The following is a 24,897-nucleotide window of genomic DNA, read 5'->3' on the forward strand; positions in this document are numbered from 1 at the left end:
CCTAGTGGTCAAAAATAAGAACTGCAACAAGTGCTAATTCTAGAGGCCCTTTGGGGCAGGAATCGTGCTACCCCATGCTTGCTCTGTGAACAAATACAATGGCGGACAGTCAATGAAAGGGTTGCCAGGGTTGCTGGTTTTTTGTTTTTTTTTTATGTCAAATTGAGGTAGTTTAACACTCTGTGGCTGCCAAGATCTTGTTTATATAGCAAATAATTGGAATTAAATCTAACAGTAGCAAAGTGTAAGTGTCTATCATATAGAGAGCCATTTTCTATTGTAAGATATATTGCAAAGATTAGGGAAAAAAAAGTGGGATTGAGGAGCAGATCATGCCTGTACATCAGAAATGCGTGTAAACCACCATGACCTTCTTTCCCACACAAGTCTTTTGTGTGGTTTTTGATACGTAGTTGGGATGGAAATTTTGCTGAAACCTGGCAAACACACGCATTGTATCGAACACAGCTGAACGAAAGTATGAATAAAATAGCTCAAAACAAGCTGCTAGATTGTATGCTTGATGACTGAATGTTGTCAACTCTCAATCACCTAGAATGTGTAATTTACACTATCTATTCCCTAGATAATTAAAATCCCACCACATGCACTATATAGGGCACTATTGTGGTAATGTTACTGTGTTGTACAGATCTCTGAAAACATAGTGGAGATAATCCGGTCTGCTCATGAAATTCCAGAAAGTATTGCAACAGGGTATACTAATAACCTAGAATACACATAATGCACAAACCCATTAGTACGGAATATGGAGTAGGACATTTTTTAGGACATTTTTTGGTCATTTGCCAGACATTCAGAACAGCGGGTTTTGCAAGACTTCCATACATTACACATTTTCAAACAAAAAGTTACAATAGTTTAAATTAAGTATGGAAAGTTGAAAAATAATTTTAAATTTTTTAGGTAGATGGAAGGCTGACACTAATCACACTGCCACGACTTGTCATAAGAGACATGAAAGAAGAGAATGAAAGGCAAAAGTGTCCAAAAAAAAAAAAAAACAAGTACATATCCAAGACCAAAAAAACCAAAGTCAAAAACAGGAAAAAAGCAAAAACCGAAAGAACAAAGACAAGATCATTCACAGAAAATACAAAATAACAAAATGTATCATAATTACGCCAAGAGAGCACAACCAAGACAAAGCAAAGACTGAGGTTAATTGATAAGTTTATATACTGAGGTAAATGAGGCCAGATGTGCAACAGAAGAAAGATCAATCATGTGGCAGGGGAACTTGATTGATTGGGGAACTTGAGCGATTGTACTTGGAAGTGGGTGTGATTGCCAGTTGAGGATTTGCACACGAATCATGCCAATGACCTCTGTACTTTTAAAGCCCATTTCATTATGAATATATGCAGCACTGTGCAAAACTCTTAGGTACTCTGCGTTTTTAATATACATTTTGTCTTATGCCCCTAAATTATGTCTACTGCATTAGTGTATCGGTAGAAAAGAAAAAAAATAGATTACCAAACAATATTCAATCCAATGTTATCAAAACATTTTTGTAATTGGCCCATAATGGCCCATATTAAGTAACCAGAAACCACATTTCTGACAAAAACATTTGCATTATATTATTTTTCATTACGCTTTCAATTTACTACATTTCTGTAGCAATGTTGTCAGAAAAACCAAATATAGACCCAATATAAGTACTACCTCTAACATAAGGCAGAAGACAGTGACAGAGAGGAGAGGGAACAAGAAAGAGAGAAAGAAAGAGAGAGAGAGAGAGAGAGAGAGAGAGAGAGAGAGAGAGAGACGCCTGGCATGCCGGATGGGCCTGCTGAGGAGCCTGTGTCATCGGTAGCAGTTAAAAGCAAACCGCAGGTCAATAATTAGCACTGTCAGTATTGCCATGACCTTCTGCTGATGAGCTAAAAGAAGGAGAGTGATACCAGGAGAGAGAAAAACATGAGAGAACGAAAGTGACAGAGAGAGAGGAGAGAGCAGGAAAGAAGAAGAGATTGAAGTCAAGACAGGAAAGGAAGGAGCTAAAACAAAGCTGGAATAGTATACATGGGGGTGGAAAAGAGAGAGACCTCTTCCCAGCATGCTCCACTCTAAAAGTGAAACGGTGGGACACAGGCTGATTCTCCATCTGTTATCAGCAGTGTCAGAGAGGGAGGGAGTGGAAGGGTTCAGGTAGCGAAAAGTGACTCTAATGCAAGACAGATGGCAAGAGACACAGAGAAAGATCAATTGGAAGTAGAGACGATTGAGTTTTACTAAAAATGTGATGGAATTTTTTGGTACTAACCCCCTGGTATGCTGTGATAATTATATTTGTAACATTTCCATACATATCCGCCAGGAGCAAAAAAATAAAATTACAGGGAAATAAGAGCAAAAAGATGTTAAGCACGGAATGCTGTCTGCTGCAAGGCAAGGAAAGGAGACTAAAGAAGATGGTCCTAAAATAACTCTGCTCTACTAGACACAACTATACTTGCCTATGCATAGATTCATCCGAATCTGATCTCTACAACTACAAGGTTCATACATACTTTAATTAATGCAAGTGCTGTCATGTTATATAAGAGGTTTCTTATATTTCTTTATTATTATTTTTACTTATAGGCTTATGCAATACCACATTTAGTTAATAAGATTAACAGAAGATGATTACAGACACATAAACAAATGCATACATAAACAGACATCTGTGATCTCTGTACTATTGAACCAGCTCCACAGCGTTTGAGACCTACATAAAGAACTATTATGTGTTACTAATGACTAACTTGCCTCGTGGGAGAACAGGGAATAGAGAAGGGGGTGAACACGTGTAATAATGTATGTGTAATGAGTGTGACGCACAGAGGTGTGAATGAATATTAATCATACTTTTACATAGCTGTCTTTGAACATAAAAGTGATGGTATACAAGTTTGCGTTTCCTAGCGAAAGAATTAGTCAAGTTAAGCAATCATAAAGCTAGTTAAGCAATCATAAAACTAGTAAAAGGAGTTACTAACTAGTTGTTAGGGAGTTTATTTACATTTTGGATTAAGCTTAGAGCAGTCACATTGCAGGTCACAGTTCAACAACTCAACACATCAATCATCACAGCTTTCCTCAGCTGCAATTTATCCATTTTATGTACACGCATTTACGTATGTAAATTATTTACAACCAACCAAAAGACTTGCTACAGTGCTAGAGACATTCTGTTAGGGATGTGAAGGGCTGAATGTTACAGACTTTCGTAAAAATTTTTATTTCATTTCTGGTCTGATTACTGAAGTGACGATATGGATTGTTAAAAAAAGACAAGAATGTTTAAAGATGAATGCAAAGAGAATTATGTAGTTATTCTCTGCTTCAAGTTCAAAATCAACTCTCAATTTTTTAGAGTTTGTGGCAGTAAAAGTGCCACCCAAAAGTGCTCATGTTAAGTTCAACCACTTTTAATTAACCTGAAGTCAAAGACAAAACAAACTCCACTCTCAATTACTACAGTAACTAAGACTTCTAATATTTTTAATATTAATATTCACTCACTTGGGTCCCTGGAGGACTAGTGGTTAGGCCTCAGCGATCTCACTGCAGATTTTTACATGTGTTTAGCAAGTATAACTTCACTGAGAAGTGTGTGTGTGGTGTATGAACTGGCTGTCGGCCCCCACTTGACGAGTTTCAGCACTGGATCTGTTTGGAAAACAACATATTATGGGATGCTGATAAAGACTATGGTGATGAAGAATAACTTATGTAAGTAGAAAATAAGACCATATACAGAAATAGGAAATAAATCCTCCTATGTTAATCTATAACCAATCATATGTTTTATGCTTTGTTCTCTGCTGTATGAATAATTCAAATATCACTCCTTGTATACCCTTGTCTAGTGCAAGGTCTTTTCTAGCGCTCTGGGGTAAGGTCTAGTATCGTAAGTCTACCCAGGCTTGTGATTAAGTACTTTTCTGATTAATAAAATATTTGCTTGAGCATATTCAAGTGTTGGTAGTGATCTTTCACTTTACAGGTGAATTTCCACCACAGGAAAAATGGAGAACCCTGAGGAAACTCTCACAGACACTGGGAGAACATGCACAGAAACCCTGCACAGACAGCTCAGAATGAAACAGGGGACTCTGCAACCCGCTGCTCCACCCTACCACCTAATATGTTTATGAAGACTTTCTAGCACTTTCCACAAGACTTTGGCACGTGGCTGTGGGGATTTGTGCTCATTCAGCCACAACAGCATTAGTGAGGTCAGGCACTGAGGTCGGTGAGGAGGCCTGGGGTGCAGTCAGTGTTCCAGTTCACCCCAAAGGTGTTCAGTGGGGTTGAGGTCAGGGCTCTGCACAGGACACTCGAGTTCTTCCACGCCAACTTTGGCAAACTATGTCTTCATTGAGCTTGCTTTGTGTACAGGGGCTTTTGTCATGCTGGAATATGTTTGTGCCTCTTAATTCCAGGGAAAGGTAATCATAATGCTACAGTATACAATGACAATTGTGTTCTTCCAACTTTCTTTTTGTATTCACGTGTGTAGGTTGATGAATGCCAATCACCTGCAAATTATCAAGCATGTGCACGGCACAGCTGATTTGCATGTAGTGACGCTCACAAAACTCCATAAAAGTGCACAGACAGCTGCATGTACGAAATGGTCGATCAGGGTAAAGCTGGAAAAACAGAAGAGGAAGTTTTTTGACTCAAAAGCCTGAAAAACAGAAGTGGAAATTATTTTGACTCACTACTATGCCAATAAAAGGAATTAATTATACATAATGTTAATAATAAAAAGTGAGCGCTAAATCTTGTAAGCTGAGGCATTTGTTTGTGGTGAACGGCTATGTGCACATAGACCGGGTACATCTTCCGTTTATATGGCAGCATTTCTTTTGTTATAATTGAATGATTAGTTTTATTTGTCTTACTTTATGGGTTTGTGTTGGCTTGCTTTATTTATTTTTTTATATTGTTTAATTAAAGCCAATAATATGAAATGACTGGATTTCACAAAATTTTCTAGATGGTATTCTTAGTCCCTCACATAGTGAACTAGTATGAATATGTGTGAGACTCCAAAGCACTTCTATAAGTAGCTCTGGATAAGGACATCTACTAAATGCTGTAAATGTAATTAAAATAAGCAATTCAAACACAACTGTATATTCCATATACAAAAGTGCAGCAATTCAATCAAATTATATGATTTGAAGTCAATGAAGTCGCGGTTTAGTCTTCTTATGCGTAAATTTACACGCATTCAGGAGCAGGAGCAGGATACAAACATTTTTCCAAATTTACCAGATTTTATGAATACCAAATTTCTTGTGTAAACATTTGTACTAACAATTAACTCATAAATCTGTTCGTATCCAGCTTGATGAATGAGACCCAGTGTTTGTAATATTGTAAGATTACAAAGATCTGCTACTGAACCCTGAGGTACACCTGGAGTGAAATTAAATGGTCAGTTTATTTCAAAAGTCAAAATCTTTTAATTGGTCTCCACTTAAAAATGATGATCAGTGTTGTAGATAAGGAGTGAAAGTTTTCTTTGTCCAGCTGACTTTTAGACACTAATGAACAAAAGAGGGAGAGTGAACCACAGTGAAGAATCAAGAAACTCTTGAGAGGAAACTACGGGGCTGAGCTGCAGCTGGCTGCAATAAGAGCGCAAACATAATTATATGAGCCGGGCTGAGAGGGCTGCTTACTGTGGCAAGCAGGAAGACACATGCTGAGGCTCATTCTCTCTAGTTGCTCCTTTCATTACAGCGCATTTCACCCAAGGACACAGGAAAGCATCAGCAAACACCTTAACCTTTCAGTGATTAATATTATACCTGATTTAGTTTTTTCCAAAGCAGGGAGACTTCTGTCAGGGGATGGAAATTATTTATCAATATAAGAGTAGGCATACAGTTGGACAAAAACTGCAAACGTCAGTTATTTGTTGTATTGCATAGGCACAGGAATACACGCATCACATTAATACGCTGTATTTACACATTATATGTATAAGTCTCATGCATAATTTATTATTATCGCTTCCTTCAGACGCACACACATTTGTCTTACAAACCTTGTGGGGATTTTCCAGTGAAATCATTATTAATGCAGCTAATCAGAGCTCTGCTACACCTAAATATATCTAACATTAACATCAAAAGGAAACATTTAGGCTCTTTTATTTATTTGGGGAAAAAACATCAGATACTCCTATCCTTGTGGGGACATCTGGTGCCCACCAAGATATAAAAACATGCCCACACACATACACACAAATGCCTCACGACCCTGTACAACAAATCAGCATGTTTGTTTAGTACTCCCACACAGCAAAGGCAGATATTCTCTTGCTGTAATGCTCCATGCTGCACACACTCACATTCACACACACAAATTATAACAGAGCAGCCCACACAGTGGCTAGCTATACATCGAAGAAAAGTGTACCCAATGAAATCAGAGGAAAGCTGGATTAGAGCCTCCAAATCTCCTCACACACCATCATATATGCAGTGGATTAAAAGAGAGAAATAGTGGCCATTATTAATGTAGAATTTGTTATAGTATGGTTGTACTGTATTAAACCTGGGACACGGCCACTGGTCAGGCCTCTCCTACCCTGTAACTCCATAACATATGTGACCTGTGTTCAGGTGCCATCTTCCTTAGAAGTTAGTATATGCAACAAACCAACCAGAGGCATGGATATGATAAGAGCTACTTACTGTCTCCGTAGAGTAGCTGTGCTGTTGGTTCCAGTGCTATCATTCCTCTCCAGCCTTCCCCTCTCCTTCTCCACGGGAGCTGAACCACATGATAGGCCTCGGCTCAGCCTGGTGTGGGTCCTCCGAGCGGGGCCAGGGACTGTAGACGATGGTACGTTACTGCTGTTGTTATGGTGGACACTGCTGGCGTTGTGGTTCATCAAAGACGATGGTCCACTGGACTTTGAGTTCTGTTCATGATTGTGGTTCTGCGTGGAGCTGTCAGCTCCAGGTTTCCTGTCCAAGCGGAGGTCCTGGTTCTCCTGGTTGACTCGGTCGAGCTGTGTCTCGAGCTCCTCAATGCGCCGGCGTTGTGTCTCCAGGAGCTTGGCCTGGTTCTCAATTATATTATTGAGCTCCAGGAGGTACTCCACAGCCCGGCTAGGGCTGTCTGGGTTTGACTCCATGGCCCAGGCTTTGGTACCAGATGCAAGGTCACTCCTAAAAAGCGTAATTTTCAGTCCCCCCCCCCACTGAATTAGTCGGGGGTGATAAATTAAAAGATTATCAATGGAAGAGCAAAATGGTGATTTTGATGGACTCAGTAGTAGAAACCAACTATGAACGTTCAACTAAACTGACCATTGTTACAGTCTGGCTCATCGTCAGTGTTGATGCCTTAAGGCATATTGGAGATTTGCAATAATAATCATTGGCAAGTTTTCTTCAGTGTAGATACACAGAGTCAATAGTGTGTTTCACATCTTCTCAGATGTACATTGTTCAGCTACTTCACAAAACTATACAAAGGAAAAGTAGGCAGGGTGAAAACAAATGGGCCTTTTTGCCCCCTTCAGCACAGATATCCATTTAAGTCTGAAGAAGTGAGAACAGTAAGGAAATGCTGAGAATGACTGTTGCAATAGAGACAAGCGAGATAATGAGGAAAAGTCAGTCCACCATTTTGAGCTTTGCTGCACTCAGCACAACTCCCACACGCAGAGCTAACAGCTCTGAGGAGGCCGGAAACAACAACAATAACGTGTCTGAAGAGGCTTTGAGCCTTTTTTAAAAAAAACAAACAAACAAAAAAAAACTTTATTCATTAATTTAACATCTTGAGAAACTCAATGTCAATTCATATAAACAAGAAGAAAAAGTAAAAAATCACGAAGACTGAGACCTGAAACTGTAAAATGTAATGTTGCGTAAACAAGTAGTTTTACTCACAACTAAACAAAGTCAATATATATTTTTACATTGTATATATTTTGTTTTAAGTATCCTATTAACAAAGATGGATACTTAGAGGAGAAAAAAACAGGTTCAAAATGTTCTGTAGTCTACTTACAGTGCTTCATTTCTCCTCTTCACCCCATGGTGTAAGTTTGCCGTTGTACGCGACCGTTTTTCTTTCTTTCTTTCTTTCCTTTTTGTTCAATGCAGCGCGCGCTTCCCGCCCTTTCCTCTCAGGTAACTCGCAGTGAAATCATGTTGGCACGCGCGCATGTTTTCGTCCTCAGGCTGATCTATCGTCAAAATGTAAGATTTGATTTCTTCTTTTTAAAAAAAAAAACAAACAAACTGTGATATTGATAAAGGATGAAGTATGGAGTGTGAAGAAATGACACAAATAAGCGTCGGAATGATCAAAAGTTCTGTCAGTCAGCCGGTGAGTCGGTGAATTTGTACATCAGAATCCATTTTCTTAGCATTTCTTAGCATTTCTCCACTCACTCATTCGCAGTTCTCACTCCTGTGTGTTTTTGTTAAGCCGAGCGACTAGCAGGTCCTTGTTACACACACACACTCACACACACACACACACACTCACTGCGGAGAAGGGAAGATGTAGAGGGAGAAAGAAAAACCCCACGACGCTAATAACGCAGTTCCTCAGCGTCACGATTCATGAGGCTAGTTCACAGGTGCATCCTACCTACGCGCGACTGCTTGAGCTTCACCGCTGCTGTTGGTCAAGCTGTCCGTTTCACTGGTGGTGAAGTGATGGGGGAACATCATCAAACAGCCAAAACAAAAAAACACAGTTTCAAGTTAGAAGTAAACACAAAGAAGTCTCTCAGGTGCTGAGCTCAAGAACGTCAAAAGAAATAAAATAGAGAAATATATTCCAGTGACAGGCGTCCAGTTCTGTGATGGACAATGAAGAGTAGGGATGCTCTCTTTCTCTCTCTCTCTCTCTCTCTCCATCTCTCTCTGCCTTCCTCCCTCCCCACTCTTTGGCGCATCATATACCTACATGTTTCCAAAAAAAAAAAAAAATCCTTTACAAAGTCTGTACTTCTCTCTCTCTCTCTCTCTCTCTCTCTCTCTTTGCCTTCCTCCCTCCCTACTCTTTGGCGCATCATATACCTAAATATTTCCGAAAAGATCCTTTACAAAGTCTGTACTTCTCTTTCTCTCTCTCTCTTTCTCTCTCTCTCTTTCTGATAAATCAGTTATGAATTTTAAAGGGGTCAGTATATAGCATAGAAGAAATAAAGGTGAGTAAACCCAAAGTGAGTATGTAACTTGTTGTGAAGGAAATGTACAATTATTTTTGCTATATTTATATCCCCCCAGCAGTTCTCCCTACAGGGGATAAACAAGTCAGTTTAAATAACAGAGCAACGATTACACCATCCTCCACCCAACTTGGTGGAGAGAGTTTTTGTAAGGCCTGTTTTATTGGAAGTGTGTTTTTCATCAGCCAGAGATAGCTTAGGACTGAGATATGACAGATGTTCCCAAAAGTTAAAATGGCTGATGCTTAACGTGGCACAAAATGTAATGGTTGTTTAACTAGATGTTCATTTATGGCAATGGTCATAATATAGGTAAGAAAATATGAACTATTTTGAGAGAAAAGAGAGAAATATATGGGAAGCCATGTTCCACCTCCTGAAGGTCATTCGCTACTCAGCAAGATGTGTTTTCATCCAACTGGGTAGATAAAATGGAGAGAGAACTCATAGATGCTCTACAACTGAAGCAAAATATTATTATAATATTAATTTTAACCAATGCATCATAAAAACGTTTTCATTGGCGTCTGTAATAAATCAGACAAGGCATTTTTGGTCATTTGAACTGATCTGCAACTACATAGTTGATTAGATAGAGGACTGAGTTTTTTTGGGAATTAATTCTATATGTTCCCTCTTATCTTCGATACAGATTGTCTTTTTATATATATGGCTCTTTGGCGCGTTACTTCCTGCACTCTAAATCCTCCAATTCAATAAGCCTAAAGGAAAGACACTGTAACCCTCACACCTTTTACGGTCTATGGCTGTATGTGAACAAGTGTGGTATCGTAAGCGTGGTATGGTCATATTCATTAAGTACTTTTTGCCTCCATCTGGTGTTCAGATTTGAAAGTTGCCATTTAAAAAAGTATTGCTGCGGCAGATGTTAGTTTTAATGGAGTAATCTGTTCCAGTGTGTTTGGATTTTCACCCCAGCTAATAAAAAAAAGTATCTGCCATTTTGTTGTATGTTCTGAACAGCTAAAGATAGGAAAAAGACAAAGTGATTTTTTTTTTCCAAACTTCAACTTGGTTTGGTGAACCTGTGCCCGCTATAGCTGCAGATTCCTGTTCTTGGCTGAAACCCGATGAGCAGAACCCGATGTGGTCTTCCGCTATTGTAGCTCATCCACTATAACGTTCAACATGTTGTGCATTCTGACATGCTTTTCTGCTCACTACGGTTGTAAAGAGTGGTCGTTTGAGTTACCATAGCATTACTGTCAGCTTCAACCAGTCTGGCCATTCTCCTCTGACCTCCCAAAAGTGCCAATAATTCTGGAGATGGCCACATGAAACGAGAACGATAGAAGAAATAAAATTCTGTTTGCAGATCAGTTCTCATTCTACAAATACTTCAGATGTTAGTAATCATATTAGTTAAATCTCTGTATTATGAAATTATTCCATTTCCTTCCCCAACTTTTGTGATGTTTTCTTAATAGCATCTCAAAGAAGAGGCCATGCCATTGTTTTATAGTAGATACATGAATCTTTATTACTTTAATATAATTTACTTTAATACAATTTGCATTTTGGTTACAACAGTATATAACATAATCATAAAAGAAATATAATAATATGTCTATTATATTCATGTTGATAATAAACTGTACACCTGTTAGATATTGATATTTATATATATTTACAATACATACATGGTCATAGATATATTTATATACCTGCACATATATAGCAAAAAGAGGAAAGGATCTCAAATGTAAAGCTGCGTCTGGCACTGGCTCATATCCTTTTTCTTATGATAGGTTTATGAATGCTCTTACTTTACAGCACACACAGCACACACTGAGACTGAAACTTAGCCCAGACCTGCTGGGAACGTAGAAACTATATGGCTATATGAATGCTTTAAAATGGTGACATCATACTGGTTACTAGTACACGTTTGGCATCTGGCACTCTAGTATTATTAAGTACAAAATTATTAGTTCTTCTCTAAACCTACTCCCATCTCATACCTCTGGAGAAAAAAAACATTTTATACGTCCATCTGAGAATTTCTCCTGAGGTATAGGAAAGAACACTAAGTAGTTAATAATTCATCTACACTGGTTTATGGCTGAGTAGCAGCATAATACGTGTATTGATGTCCATTGCCCTTATTTGATCATTTAGACATGACAAGTTAAAGACACAAACACACAAAAGTCCCCCTCTTCATCAACAAAGATAAAATATCACCTTGACAACCACTTCCAAGAGAGGCTTTACATGGTTTGCAAACAGAGGCTTGTGATTCCAGCTTCAAAGATTTACTGCAGTCTTTGGTAAAACAGGTATAATCAATAAAACAAACTCCTGAACTTAGTCCATATCCATGAGGTGCATATCCGTCCAGTGCAGAATGTCAAAGGAAGGAGGAGGGAGATGGGGACTGATGTCTTGAATGTGTCGTGTTGGAACACAGAGGGCACTTTTAGTTACTGTTTCATGATCTCTGCGTTTGGGATTAAATGTGTAGTGACACTCTGTGGCTGCTGGCTATTTCTGTTCCTCCGTAAATCCTCTACTTCACTGCTGCATAGTGTAATTTCAATACTTAACAATGGACACTGTAGGACAATGTGACTTTCACAGGCAATATAAAATATCGGTCATGTGGTTATTGCCATAGGCAATGGCTTATCGTTCATCAAGCGTTCATATTCTAGGCTACGCTCAAACCGAGGTCAGTGAGGTCATAAGGACAATGGTCAAGTGACAGGAAGATGTTTAACTGAGCCACAAAATGATAAGGTTCACTTAAAAGGCATAAAGCCTGTGGGACTCAAATGACTTTGAATCCTTTGAAGCATATGAGTGTGTAGTAAATACACATATTAACACGTCACATTGTTAATACACAACAATATGTTCAAAGGCCAAACCTTATAAATGTTATTTGGGTGAGGATTCCCAAGACAAAAGCGATACAATAAGTTGACGTGGTTAATGTGTTTTACACCACAGCGTTATTGAATTCTCAAATCTGATTGGCCAAAAAAGTGTTGATTAATTTTCTATAACAGCAGCTCTGACAATAGTTCCAGCTGCATTTCAAAACACAGGTTTAAATGAATGCATTCATTCTTATATGTTAGCATTTCGATACTAACAGCTCATTGTTACAAGACGCTCCTCATAGTAAAAAAAAGTTATTTAACAAAGAAAAAAGCATACTTGTTGATATGGTGAAGTTTTCCATTGAGAGAAATTTATTTAACATTAATAGAAGGAGTCTCCAGGGTCAGCACTTTGTAACAGACAGTTTTCTGCCACAGGAGAGTCTTCAGGAGGAATTTGAGATTTGCGGCTTCTCAGTAACCTGACAAGCTGCATTTTTTTTTTGTTTTATTAACGTCAAGAGAAAGAAAAAAAGAGAGGCTAGTGAGGGAACAACAGTTTATAGCTGCTAAGTGATAAAAACTTGTTTTGTGGATGTTTCATAACATTAAATGTAGCTATAAATGATTAAGCACGGCATGTCGTTCATTAATAAATTAAACATTGGAATCGTTGGGAATGCTGTGGTATAAGAGGAATAAAAACACTTCAGGTCATGCAGTTATAGGAAAGTAGTCAGCTTCTGGGTGCTAACGGTAACTCCTGCTTTGTGTCTGTCTGTGTCACATCGCCTCATTTTGACTTACTTTCCTATAACAGCACACCCCAAATGATTTATGCCATACATATTATTTGTAATGGAAATGTTTAATATATATAACATATCATTCATCTTTTTTTTTGCATATCAAAAATCTTGGCTTGTGGCATTTTATTGCTTCATATTTGCCCAACATTCTGAGGCAAAACTATATCTTTATTCAACCAGTCTTCCCTTCTATAATAACAAGCTTCAGAAAAAAGTCAGACAATTAAAGAGCAGAGAGGAAAGAGCAAAGTTGGCCCAGAGCTAAGAGGAAGAGTAGTACACAGCAAGCAGAATCTAAAAACAGGCACAAAGTATGACAAAAACATGAGGACAGATAACATCCCTCAAGCCTCCAACTGAGGAAGGAAAGCAAGAGACAGAAAGATGAAGCGGCAGCAGAGAAAAGCTCATCCTTACAAATATTTTGCCACTTTATGTTCTTCTTATTTAGCATTAGTATAAGGACCACAATATGGCTGTAGTCTCCAAAAGTGTAAAAAAAAAAAAAATAAATTAAAAAAATAAACTGAACATTTCAATAGCCTATTTTAAATTGTTAAAAGATTTCAAATAGTTGATGACATTATATGGCAAAAATTGCATCAATTCAGAACTGTGTCAGGTGATAGAATTCTCTCTCACTGCTTGCTCCTTTACTCTTCCTGTAAGTCTGTTTCTTTCCATTTCTCTACTGAGTGTGAGCAGACTGGATTTGAGCCAAGGACCCGGTGCTATGGTGCTTGTGGCTCCTGAACTGTACCTCTCATTGTTAGAGAACTTAGGGGGACTGGCAGCTGAACCACTAGCAGTCATTTCAGATTCTGGCTCTGTGAGTTGGAGTTCACGGGACATGAGAAAGGAGAATGGAGACTGATGGGATTCATGGGCAGAGAGGTGGTTGGACTGAACATTTTCTTGCCCTGGCAAAGACATGCCACCATAGGGTCGAGTGTCAACTTCCCACTGCCATGTTCTCTCTCTCCCCAAAACATTTGGCAGCATTTGCTCTGTCTCATTTTCTAACTCACCTTTCAGCTCTTGCCCATCACTCCTCGCCCTGTACTGTCCACCTCCCAAATTTCCCCAAGAGCTCTCCTCCTCCTGGCAGGTCTCTCGCAAAACCAGACTGTTTTTCACTCCTCCCCACTCCTTGGTGTCCAACTTCTCTTTTCTCTCCTGATTCCATTTCTGACTCAACTTTGCAAACCTCTGCTTACGAATGGGCATGTCCTTTTTTTTTCTCTCCCACTCTCTTTCTTGCTGGTCTTCCTCTCCCTGAGTCTCTTCCTCTCTCTCATTTTTTGGTTGTCTCTTTCTCTCCTCACTTTTACTCCTCCTCTCTGTCTCCTCTCTTGTCTCTCTCTGCCTATGTCGTCCTCTTGTCAATGGTTCACTGATATCCTCTCCATCGCTGTGTCTTCTGTGGATGTTACCGGGTAAACTGTGGGAGCGTTGTCTCCTCCTCCTGTCCTTTGACCTGTGACCTGTGACTTGTGTTCGTTTGGGGCTCTCCTCCCAGCCCTGGCGCTCTGTCCTTCCTCTCTGGCTGCGGGTCCTGCCTGTTCTTGGAGGTCTGGACATGGAATTCAGACGGTGGTGTTGGTGATTCACTGCAGCCAGATGCGGCTGCAGGGCTGAGGGCAGGGAGGAGATGGCTGCTCTTTGATCATGGCCTAGAGAAAGAGAAAAATTACAAAAAATACATACATGTGCATGTATATGTATATACATGCACATATATACATATGCATGCACATGTATGTATATGTCCTGACATTGCTCTGTTACCTAATATGTGCACTGTTCTAAGTTCATCCCTTGATTAGTTTTTCTTCACATACCATCATCCAGATTTAATATCTAGTACGTCCATCTGAGCCTTATTTTCCAAAGTCCGTTTTCTGTGTTTCCTGGTATTGACCCTCACCCATTTTCCTTGTTTTTTTTTAATTATAAAATAAAAATTTATTATTATAAATTGTCTGTGTTTATTAACCCAAATGATTATTGGGTTTCGCCTATTAAGCAATACTTGCATCCTGCCTTCCTGCACATTTCCTCACACAGTGATTGTCAGGCTTTGTTTACATTGTTGGATAGCTACAAGCCATAAAGAAACAGATATATGCAGCATCAGTTCAGTAGGTTTGTAGTAAAGTTTCACCATGTAAAGGGTTTCCCCGGCTGCCACACATGTTTTTGTACTATATAACTCAATACATTTGTCAACCTTCCAACATTCTACTTCTGTTTACCTTGTGTATGGCATATGGCATATAGGGTCAAACCAGACAATAAAGCTATTAAAAAACAATACCTTGTTTAAAAATATATGGGTTAAATGGTATTATGCTATACCTGAACATACCCTGAAAAATATCTTTAATTATTATTTTGGGTTCCATACAGGCTGCTCTACTCAAAAGCACTAACTCTCTTAGTTATTTTTAGTTGCAGTACAATTAGACAGCACAGGTTTCTAGACTAGAGACACTCAGTGAATGACTCCCAAATACAGTTAAAGAGGTACTGCACATAACGCAATAGAGAAAGAGTGGTAGAGAAAACAGGAAAATGGGAGAACTAACAGGAACGACTACCAACCGCGTGTTCTCGGTCCGCCCGATCACATAGAAGCAAGGCTCGCCCAGCTTGGAGTTGGTCATACAGAGAGAAAGACTGGAAAGCTCCACTGAGGGACAGACAAAGAAAGGGAAAGGGAGAGAGGGAAGAATGTAGAGAAGTAGAAAAAGTGCGAAGATTTCCATCACAGTTAAGAGGAAAGGAGTTTTCAAAAGATGAATATTTCAAATAAAAAAGGTTAAATGAAAAGGAGACAGAAGATCCAAGAGACAAGAAATAGTAAATGTTGGAGGCAGGAGATAAAATTGATCGAGAATGGAAGGGAAGGACAGGAAGAAGAATCAAGTCAAGAAATGTGAAAACATAAATTGATGAAAAGGTATATATATATATATATATATATATATATCAAAGCAAAAAGAAAGTGAATAAAAGGAAATTAAGAATGCAAAATAGAAAAGAACACAGGAAAAATGTTGTTAGTAATCTGTTAAAGAAAGAAAGAAAGAAATAGAACAGCCCATACACCCAGAATTGTCAGCCTTATATCATTACAGCAAAACTGCACTGCCATTTATGTCCAGCAATGTCTGCCTGTACCATTCTCTCACATTCATCACATGCTCAGCTCAAAACATCCTTCAAAACATGCACTGAATTTCTCATGATAAATGAGCCTTTTAAAGAGACTCACAGCTCATATTTGACGTAAGCTTTTGGCATGCCTCATTGGTGTAAACTTACCGTAGTCAGGAACGTATCCATTGCCTTTTTTCAGTACAAGATGGATCTTTTGGCCTGCAGTCCTGATCTGCTCCACGGCCTGACTGTGGCTCATACCTGCTGTGCTGTTCCCATTGATCTCCACTAACTGGTCACTCACCTGCAACATTCATTAGTATTGCACTGTGTTATGCTTATAGTAAACAAGTGTGACCTGTAATTTTGCACCAAATCTCATAAATAGAGTGACATTAATAGAGATACATTTTAAATACAGCTTAGACTCTCTATATTATTTGAGCAGGAAAAAAAATGAATGATCGGTTGGCTTGACAATACAAATCTATTAAACATCAACAAAATCAATTGAATGGACATGATTTACAAAGGCACACACCTTTGTGTATGAGTCCACAACACTAAGCCATGAAGTTCAGAGAACTCTCACTAGAGCTCTGCAATCAAACTGTGTCAAGAAATAGATCTGGGCAAGAGTGTCAAACCAGTTCTAAAACTCTGAATGTTCCCTGAAGCACACTGCGCTCCAACATTGGAACAAAAAGGAACTCAGTAACAGGGCTAGACGAGCCTTGGACAAGAACCCAGTGGCCACACTAACAGAGCTTCTCCCAGTGCAGGGCTTCAGGACAAGTGTGTGAATGTGTTTGAGTGGCCCTGCCAAAGCCCAGGCTTGAACCCCGTAGAACATCCATGGAGAGACCTGAAGATGGCGGTTCACAGACCTTCACCATCCAATTTGTTTGAGCTTGAGAGGATCTGCCAGGAAGAATGGGAGAAACTGCCCAAATCCAGGTCAGCAAAAGTTGTAGAGATTTACCCAAGAAGGCTCAAAGCTGTAACTGCTGCTAAAGATTCTGCAAAGTACTAAATAAAGGGTCTGAACACTTTCTGGTTTACTGTATGTAAATTGAAACTTTTATGTGGATTAATGGACAAAAATATACATTCAATTGATTTTAAGTTAAATCTATAATACAATAAAGTGTGCAAAATGTAAAGGGATCTGAATACTTTTACAAAGCGACTATATTCAAATTTCCTAATTATTACTAAAATCCTGTTGTCATTCACTGTACATATAAATATCCACAGCCACTAACCTGCATCTTCCGGCTGCTCGAGGCTGGTCCTCCTTCCATCAGGCCGAGAACATAAAGATCCATGTTATATTCACTGCCTCCTCTCAGACTGAACCCAAAACCAGTGGGGCCTCTCTCTAGCTCCACACTGTAGTACCGTGATGTGTCCTGGGATAGGGAGAGAGAACAGATATATATATATATATATATATAAGGTTGCTTTCACATAGTCATACTTTTCCATACCAACAAGCCTAAAAGCCTAAAAGAGTAATATGTTGCCTAACCTTTGGTTTGGACCTGTGAGGCTTCCTGCTTCTGTGATGGGGATCAGTGTCTGAGTGCTCGGAGGAATCTAAGGGAAACATGAAGGAGAGTGTGAGAGGAGTGGAACGGACAGCCAATCAGAGAGGAGGAATGTGAAGTGAAGATATAATGGGGCACGGGCACATCAGTGAAGGTGACACTTTTTATTTTATCACAGAACTCTGGAGATTACAGAGGTTATGTACATCCATATTGGAGGAAACTGCAAGAATCACCACCCTTTTCCTAGACAATCCTCCCAAATGTAGGAGATTGTAAATAATTAGACTTTTGGCCACCGAGTTGTTTGTTGGCCAGCTGTGCAAAACTGGTTAAACTGTAGCATTGGTTTCTGAAGTCTGCAAATGAGAACCAGAAAAGTTCATGTTACAGCTTTCTAAAAAGAACATAAATCTCTGTTATTTTGGGATTAATACTCAAACATGAGAAATAGAGGTTAACCCATTTCAAAGTATGAAGTAAAAGAGAAAATGATTATTATGCAAAGCAAAACTCCAATAAGTCAAAAAGCCATTTAAAGAAATATATGCAACTCACGAGCGCTAGAGCGCGGGACTACGGTCAGACGCAATGTGTTGCCCGCTCTTCGCAGTATCTGTGCAAGCTCTCTGTGGGGCAGATTGACCACACTGCGTCCCTCTACTGACTCCAACCGATCCCCGGGCCGAATCAGGCCACTTCGTGCTGCAGGACTGCCACGACGGACTGTCACAAACCGGTGAGGCAGCAGAGACCCCGCTGGAGAGACAAAGTGAAATTTTTTCATTATGTTAGTTGGACATTCTACTTTTGAAGGGAATTAGAGATGGACAGAATGACAGAAGATGCTACAGAGTACTGAGTCCAGAACAGTTTGGAAATGCTGAACAGTCCACACAAGAGATGAAACAATCAACGGGATAGAAGGAAAGAAAAGTGGAGAGCATTTGAAGGGGATGCAGAGCCAGGATGTGAGTGCAATTATTCGTCAGCCAGGCCAAAAATGTTCACACTCAATTTACAGTATCTCTCGTAGATGGACTGAGAGTACACACATAATATCTTTTGACTTTTAAACATTAACAAAAAAAGTACATATTCATAAGGTTCATTATTCATATTCACATTCATATATTCAAAGGCTGTCTGTATTTCAGCAATTTTCTTTTACTGTTTTTAAAAAATAAAATTTAAAAACTTTCCAAAAAAAGTTACTATTTTTTTTAATAATTTAAAGTAAGTAGTAATAAGTTAAAGCTAAATGCACACTGTCCTGATATCTGTGACAGGATCAACATAAGAAAAACAATTTAAATGTATACCTTAACAACTAGACCAACAGCTTTTAATAAAATACAACAACAGCAACATTTGGAATGTCTAGATTTCCAAACTATGAATATTCAAAGGTATGCAATACGTAGCCACTTTAACAGCAACACCTGTACCCCTGCTTATTCATGCAATTACTCAATTAGCCAATCATGTGGCAGCAGCATAATGCATAAAATCATACAGATACAAGAGCTTCAGTTAATATTCATTTCAAACAACAAAATGGGGGAGAATGTGATCTCGGTGACTGTGGCATGGTTGTTGGTGCCAGACTGGCTGGTTTGAGTATTTCAGAAACTGCTGATTTCCTATGCTTTTCATGTATAATGGTCTCGGGAGTTTATACAGAACATCTAGTAAGTGGCAGTTCTGTGGGCAAAAACTGACTTCTTGCAGTGAGGTCAAAGGAAAATGGCCAGACTGGTTCAAGCTGACAGGAAGGCTATGGTAACTCAAATAACCACTCTTTACAACTGTGGTGAGCAGAAAAGCATCTCAGAAACAATAGGTTCCACTCCTGTCAGCCAAGGACATGATTCTGAGGCTGCAGTGGGCACAAGCTCACCAAAATTGGGCAGAAGAACTTGTCATCTCTTCCCTAGCTTTCTCTTTTTTCTCTTTCATCACTGTTTCTCGTCTTCTCTATTTCGCTCTCCTCGTTTGCCCTCACCTTTCCATTCTTATTTTAGCCTTACCCGCAATTCTCTCCATTGTATCTCTGTCACATCTCTTTCACCTTGCTCTGTTTTTCACTCCCTCTCACCCTTAGCATGCAGAGTGTCTCTTTGAGGCTGAGACTGAAACGTTACATAAGCCATCGAACAGGATAAACAGCGTGTGCATACCCAACACTCATCTGTCCACAAAGCCGAGCGGACATTTAAACTCACATGCTGTCCTCTGCTCTATCTGAAATTGTAGACTTGTCATCCCTCCTCACACAGCTTCACTACAGCTGTCTAGGACAAAATACATTGTTTAGCTAATAGCATTTGTGCATAAGCATTCATAAGCATTCCATAATACACAAAAATACAAATTCAATTCTGGCTTCACAGATTTGATCCTACCTGACCTGCTTGCTTGACTGGAGAGATACTGAACTATTTCGGTCTGATGTCAGAGTTTTTTCAGTTGGTTTCAGAGATTTATTAACAGCAGGCTGAGACAAGTGTGTGATTTAGACAAGTGTGTGATTTAGACAAGTGTGTGATTTAGATGTTTTCCTCATGTTAGCATCATGTTCGCTACATTAGCCTTGGCTAATATATCACATTAGGGTTAAGGAGGATCAAGGGTGTCAATTTTCTTTTAGGATGAACTGCTGCTGTTTTCGTTGCTTTTTTCCTGGAGACATGGAAGTGATGTAATCATTGATTTGTTTAAACCAAACTGATTTCTTTTTTTGTTTAATGAGTGAGCCTTAGTGAGCCTTGGTAGCCTAATGTTTTGCACAGTCGGCAAGGCCCTTAACCACATCTGCTCCAGGGGTGCCGTCTCATGGCTGACCCTGCACTCTGACCCCAGCTTCCTAGCAAGCTGGGATATGTGAAAAAGTGCATTTCATTGGTTCTGTACTCATACTCTGCACAATGACAATAAAGTTTAATCTTAATTTTATGAAGGATATTTTAAGTTGCAGTATGGTGGCAGAGTGGGTAGCACTGCCTCCTCAATGATACATGGTTCAATCCTGAGCTTGAACCTCCAAAATACATGCCAGTAGTTGGATGGCCTATCTAGGGTGTATTCCTGTTGCTTCCAGTGTTCCACCTGAACCCTGACCACAATAAAAGAATTACTGAAGATGAATGCTTGAATGATTTTCTGTTTTACAGAGTATGTCATTTTTATTTATATGGGTAATTACTCTGAAAATATCCATGCACAAGTGTTCCATTTGGGACTTTTTCCATATTATCCATATCTCCTCTCTCTCACACACATAGGCACATGGACACTTACTTGGCTGTGACACACTAGGGTGTGAAAAGTGCAAAGTAAGCTTTAGAATTAAGCTGAGCCATGTGAAAACCATAAGACCCTAATACACACGTGCACACACAGAGCTTGCTGCATTAGAGCCTGATTAATGGTGAAATACACAAGTGAGCAGAACAAGACCACACAACAAAAAAGCATGAGCAAAAGAAATGGTTAAGAAAGAGAGGAGGAGAGTGGAAGTGGCAGAAGTGTGTGTGTGTGTGTGTGTGTGTGTGTGTGTGTATGTGTCCACTGATGCTTTTTACTGCAGTGGCTTTAGCTAGCACTAATGTTACACAGTGAGTGGCAATGAAACTAAACCACCATAGCAGCTGGACTAGCTTTCCTAGAGGAGGTTCGGTAATATAATTCCTAAGAGATTTGCCTGGCTAATTCAGCAGAGATGTCTAATTTGCCTGGACTGACATGTCATAGCCTAGATGTACATGTACAGCATTACATGACAGGCAACAATAACAAGGTACCGAGTCGTTCCTATTACCTGGTTTACTACTACTATTACTGAGTGTATATAATATATCGAAAGCAATCTGCTCCAGAATACACAGTGAAAATCATTTAAATTACCTTCTCAGGCAAAGTAATCAAGCTCAAATATGGCTTAAGTCACATACTGCCATAACCACCACTGTTTTTATTCAACTAAAATTCATTAAACTATTGTACACATCTAATGCAAACAACTACTACTATGCCAATATTATATAAGGAATAACACCTGGCAGGGCGTGCTGTTATAGCAAAGTAATCAATGACAGGGTGGTGTGATATGACCTGACAGAACGCTAAGTTACATTTAACCCCATTAAGTTGATTATTTTCCTATTACAGCAAATCTAAAAGGTGTTACTCTTATACCACAGCAATTTACATTTTTTAAAAATGATTAATTATAGTTACATTTAATGTTGTGGAACGACAAAAAAAAAAAATGCAGCTTGAAACTGGAGACTCCTTCCATAAATATTAAATAAAGAAACATTTCCTTACAGAAATTGTACACTTTTCTTTGTAAAACAGCAGCACTTTTTAAAAATACGTTTATTAGGTTTAGATTATGTGGCGTGTCCACCATAGTCCACCAAGTCCCTGTGAATGAGTTGTTACTATAGAAACGATAATGTATTAATAAAAACGTGATTTGAATTACAGCTACTACTGTCAGATCTGTCAGAGTCTTCTGAGCGATCAGATTCAAGAATTCAATAACGCTGTGGTATTGTTCTTTAACACTACTCTACAACTAATTGTTACAGCAGAAATTTCCTATTTCAGAATTTTTTCCTACTCAAAGCACAGATTCTGATTCATGCACATCTCATTATTTTATGATTTGCAAGAGCACAAATCTCCCAAAACAGACACGCTGTACTCTGCTCTCTCAAGTCCTAGCACATACCGACCCATAAACAGAGCTCATGCTTTTTAAAGCTCTTACCGAAAGCACAGACTAAAGCTATCCTGGACATTAACTGTGAGAATGCCAGAACACAACATACCTGTCATGCCAAGCATCTGCAGTGATACAGACTTTAATTTAAAAAGAAAAAAATTAATTCTTCTAAAGAAAAGAATGCTCAGACAAATACTGTGCAGCAATATACAACAAAAGTTGGAATATAGTATACAGCATTCAACTTAAATGTATATCATACATTTTAATCATAGTGAACAGAAGTAGCAGTGTGTGTGTGTGTGTGTGTGTGTGTGTGTGTGTGTGTGTGTGTGTGTGATGCTTATATTGATTAACCTAAAGTGCAGTCAAAAGGATGACAAAGTAAAACGCAATGTGATTTCTGTTGAGATAAATAGGAGGGAATCCCCATGACAGGCCTTGGGAGAACTTTGTGTGTGTGTGTGTGTGTGTGTGTGTGTGTGTGTTACACTGTGGCCATGTAATTCATCCAAGCAGATAATTTCATTAAAGCAATCCATGACACAATTCAGCGCATTATAAACACATGCAGCAACACACCCAACATATATTTTTATCTATTTATAAAATCACATGCACTGCTACACTCCTATCACACTCTTCTCATCAAAGCTCTTCATTAATTCACATTTAAGATAAAAGGAATACAGGTAATCTTCAGATCACCTAGCTAAATCATAAAATCAAAATCATCAATGCAGTAACTCAGTGGCAGTTCAGAAGGAGCATGTTGCTCTCGGCAGAGAAATCTACTCAGATGCAGTCTAACAGGAAATTGAGAGAAGAGATAGTTACGTTTGGAATCCTTCACATGTTTCAGAGCCGACTGCAGTCTCTCCAACATTGCTCAGAGAGAGTGAGAGAGAGAGTGTGTGTGTGGAGGCAGGGTCCTAATCCCAGTCTCCCAGTCACACTCCTATTAAATCCCAGCAAATGTGAGAGCGAGCAAAATCTTCAGAGAATGAACGTGGCATATGAACAAGCAAACAAACAAACAAAAAAATCAAGAAAAGACATTTTTAAAAAAACAAACTCTGTAGGTCTCATGCTGGGAGCGAGCCGTCAGGGTAGTGCACTCATTTTTAACTTCAGCATCTACGAGCAAGTACGAAAGAAAAAGAGAAGGAGGGAGTAGTGAGAGTGAGGTAGTGAGAAAGAGTGATGGGGAGGAGCGAATGAGGGAGGAAAGACGCCACTGCAGAGCAGGGATTGGGGGGGTGTGTGTGTGTGAAATAAAGACAGAAAGCAAGAAGAGATGGAGAGAGAAGGGTGAAGGAAAGCGGGACAGTGAGAGACAGGATGGTGTGACGCAAGCGAGACCGAGAGGATGAGGGACGATGTAGCATTCTTGATTTGCTTCTTAGATGCATGGTGATGATGCTAACAGAACAAACTGAACTGTAGTGGGGAGCTCAGAAGACGTATAATCTGTCCTCACTATATATGTATGTCTGTGTGTGCATGTGTGCACATTTAAGATTAAAGGACATACACAAACATGACAACAGTACTGCATCACAGACATGACAGCAATTTAATGATCATTTAAGCACAATGGTTACACCAGAACATGTAAGCACCTTTCTGTCGCAGTATAAAAGAGAGCTGTGCATTGACATTGTGATCCCGCAGGGCTTGTGGAACTCAAGCAGAAGGAACGGCACATTTTTACTCTGATGTGGGCGGGAGTTTAGAGGACAAAGAAAGATAACTGGTGTGAGTACTACTTTGTACTACTGAAATGTAATTATTACTGGAGTATCTCTGGGGTTTTAGTTTGGTCTGACTCCATCTTGTCAATCATTTTTTATGGACTACGCATGGAAAGACTGCCCAGTTTTTTACCTTCTATAACATAACTACAGGTATTATACAGTACACTCTATTATGTACATCATACTAATGCTGGGTAAGACCCATCGCTGCTCTTAAAACAGCCTCAGGTTTTTGTGGCATGGATTCCACAGGGTGTTGGAAACATTCCTTTGAGACTCTGGTCCATGTTGCATCACATACTTGCTGCTACATTCATGCTGCAAATCTCCTGTTCTACCACATCCCAAAGATGCTCTACTGGATTCAGATCTGGTGACTGGGGAGTGACATATACATAGAACCAGTCTGAGACAACTTGTGCTTTGTGACATGGCACATTGTCATGCTATTATAAGATGGGTAAATTGTGGCCATAAAGGGATGCAAGTGTTCAGCAGCAATACTCAGATAGGCAGTGGGATTCAGTTGCTCTACTGGTATTGCGTGGCCCAGTGTGTGTCAAGACAATACTCCCGACAGGATTACACTACCACCATCAGCCTGAACTGTTGACACAAGGCACGTTCGGGCCATGATTCATGCTACTGTTGCCAAATTCTGGCCCTACCACCTGCATTTCACAGCAGAAATCAAGTTTCAATAGACTAGGCAATGTTTTTTGTCAGTGTCCAGTTTCAGTGATCCTGTGCCCACTGTAGTTTCAGATACCTATTCTTGGCTATTAGGACTGGAACCTGATGTGGAC

General features: G+C 39.3%; 2 protein-coding genes across 10 annotated transcripts in view; both read right to left on the reverse strand.

Annotated features, from left to right (window-relative positions):
• Window positions 1–8,930, reverse strand: part of iqsec2b (IQ motif and Sec7 domain ArfGEF 2b) — a 51,280-nt gene extending 42,350 nt beyond the window's left edge. For 4 of the 8 annotated variants that reach the window (XM_034306523.2, XM_034306522.2, XM_053236201.1 and 1 more), the window contains exons 1-2: window positions 8,062–8,930; window positions 6,732–7,773 (exon numbers count right to left, since the gene is read on the reverse strand). In XM_034306523.2, the coding sequence (XP_034162414.2) occupies window positions 6,732–7,177 (446 nt within the window). In that variant the 5' untranslated portion in view covers window positions 7,178–7,773; window positions 8,062–8,930. Of the gene's footprint in view, window positions 1–6,731 lie in introns of all 8 variants that reach the window. The other 4 variants (XM_053236204.1, XM_053236205.1, XM_053236200.1 and 1 more) reach the window with 3 other exon arrangements.
• Window positions 8,931–10,752: 1,822 nt separating this feature from the next.
• LOC113533411 (membrane-associated guanylate kinase, WW and PDZ domain-containing protein 2) overlaps window positions 10,753–24,897 on the reverse strand; it is a 61,520-nt gene continuing 47,375 nt past the window's right edge. For both annotated transcript variants that reach the window (XM_053236047.1, XM_053236046.1), the window contains exons 13-17: window positions 18,161–18,361; window positions 17,584–17,651; window positions 17,318–17,464; window positions 16,218–16,356; window positions 10,753–14,563 (exon numbers count right to left, since the gene is read on the reverse strand). In XM_053236047.1, the coding sequence (XP_053092022.1) occupies window positions 13,509–14,563; window positions 16,218–16,356; window positions 17,318–17,464; window positions 17,584–17,651; window positions 18,161–18,361 (1,610 nt within the window). In that variant the 3' untranslated portion in view covers window positions 10,753–13,508. The remainder of the gene's footprint in view (window positions 14,564–16,217; window positions 16,357–17,317; window positions 17,465–17,583; window positions 17,652–18,160; window positions 18,362–24,897) is intronic.

This window comes from Pangasianodon hypophthalmus, chromosome 8 (assembly GCF_027358585.1).
Source record: "Pangasianodon hypophthalmus isolate fPanHyp1 chromosome 8, fPanHyp1.pri, whole genome shotgun sequence".
Taxonomy (NCBI): domain Eukaryota; kingdom Metazoa; phylum Chordata; class Actinopteri; order Siluriformes; family Pangasiidae; genus Pangasianodon; species Pangasianodon hypophthalmus.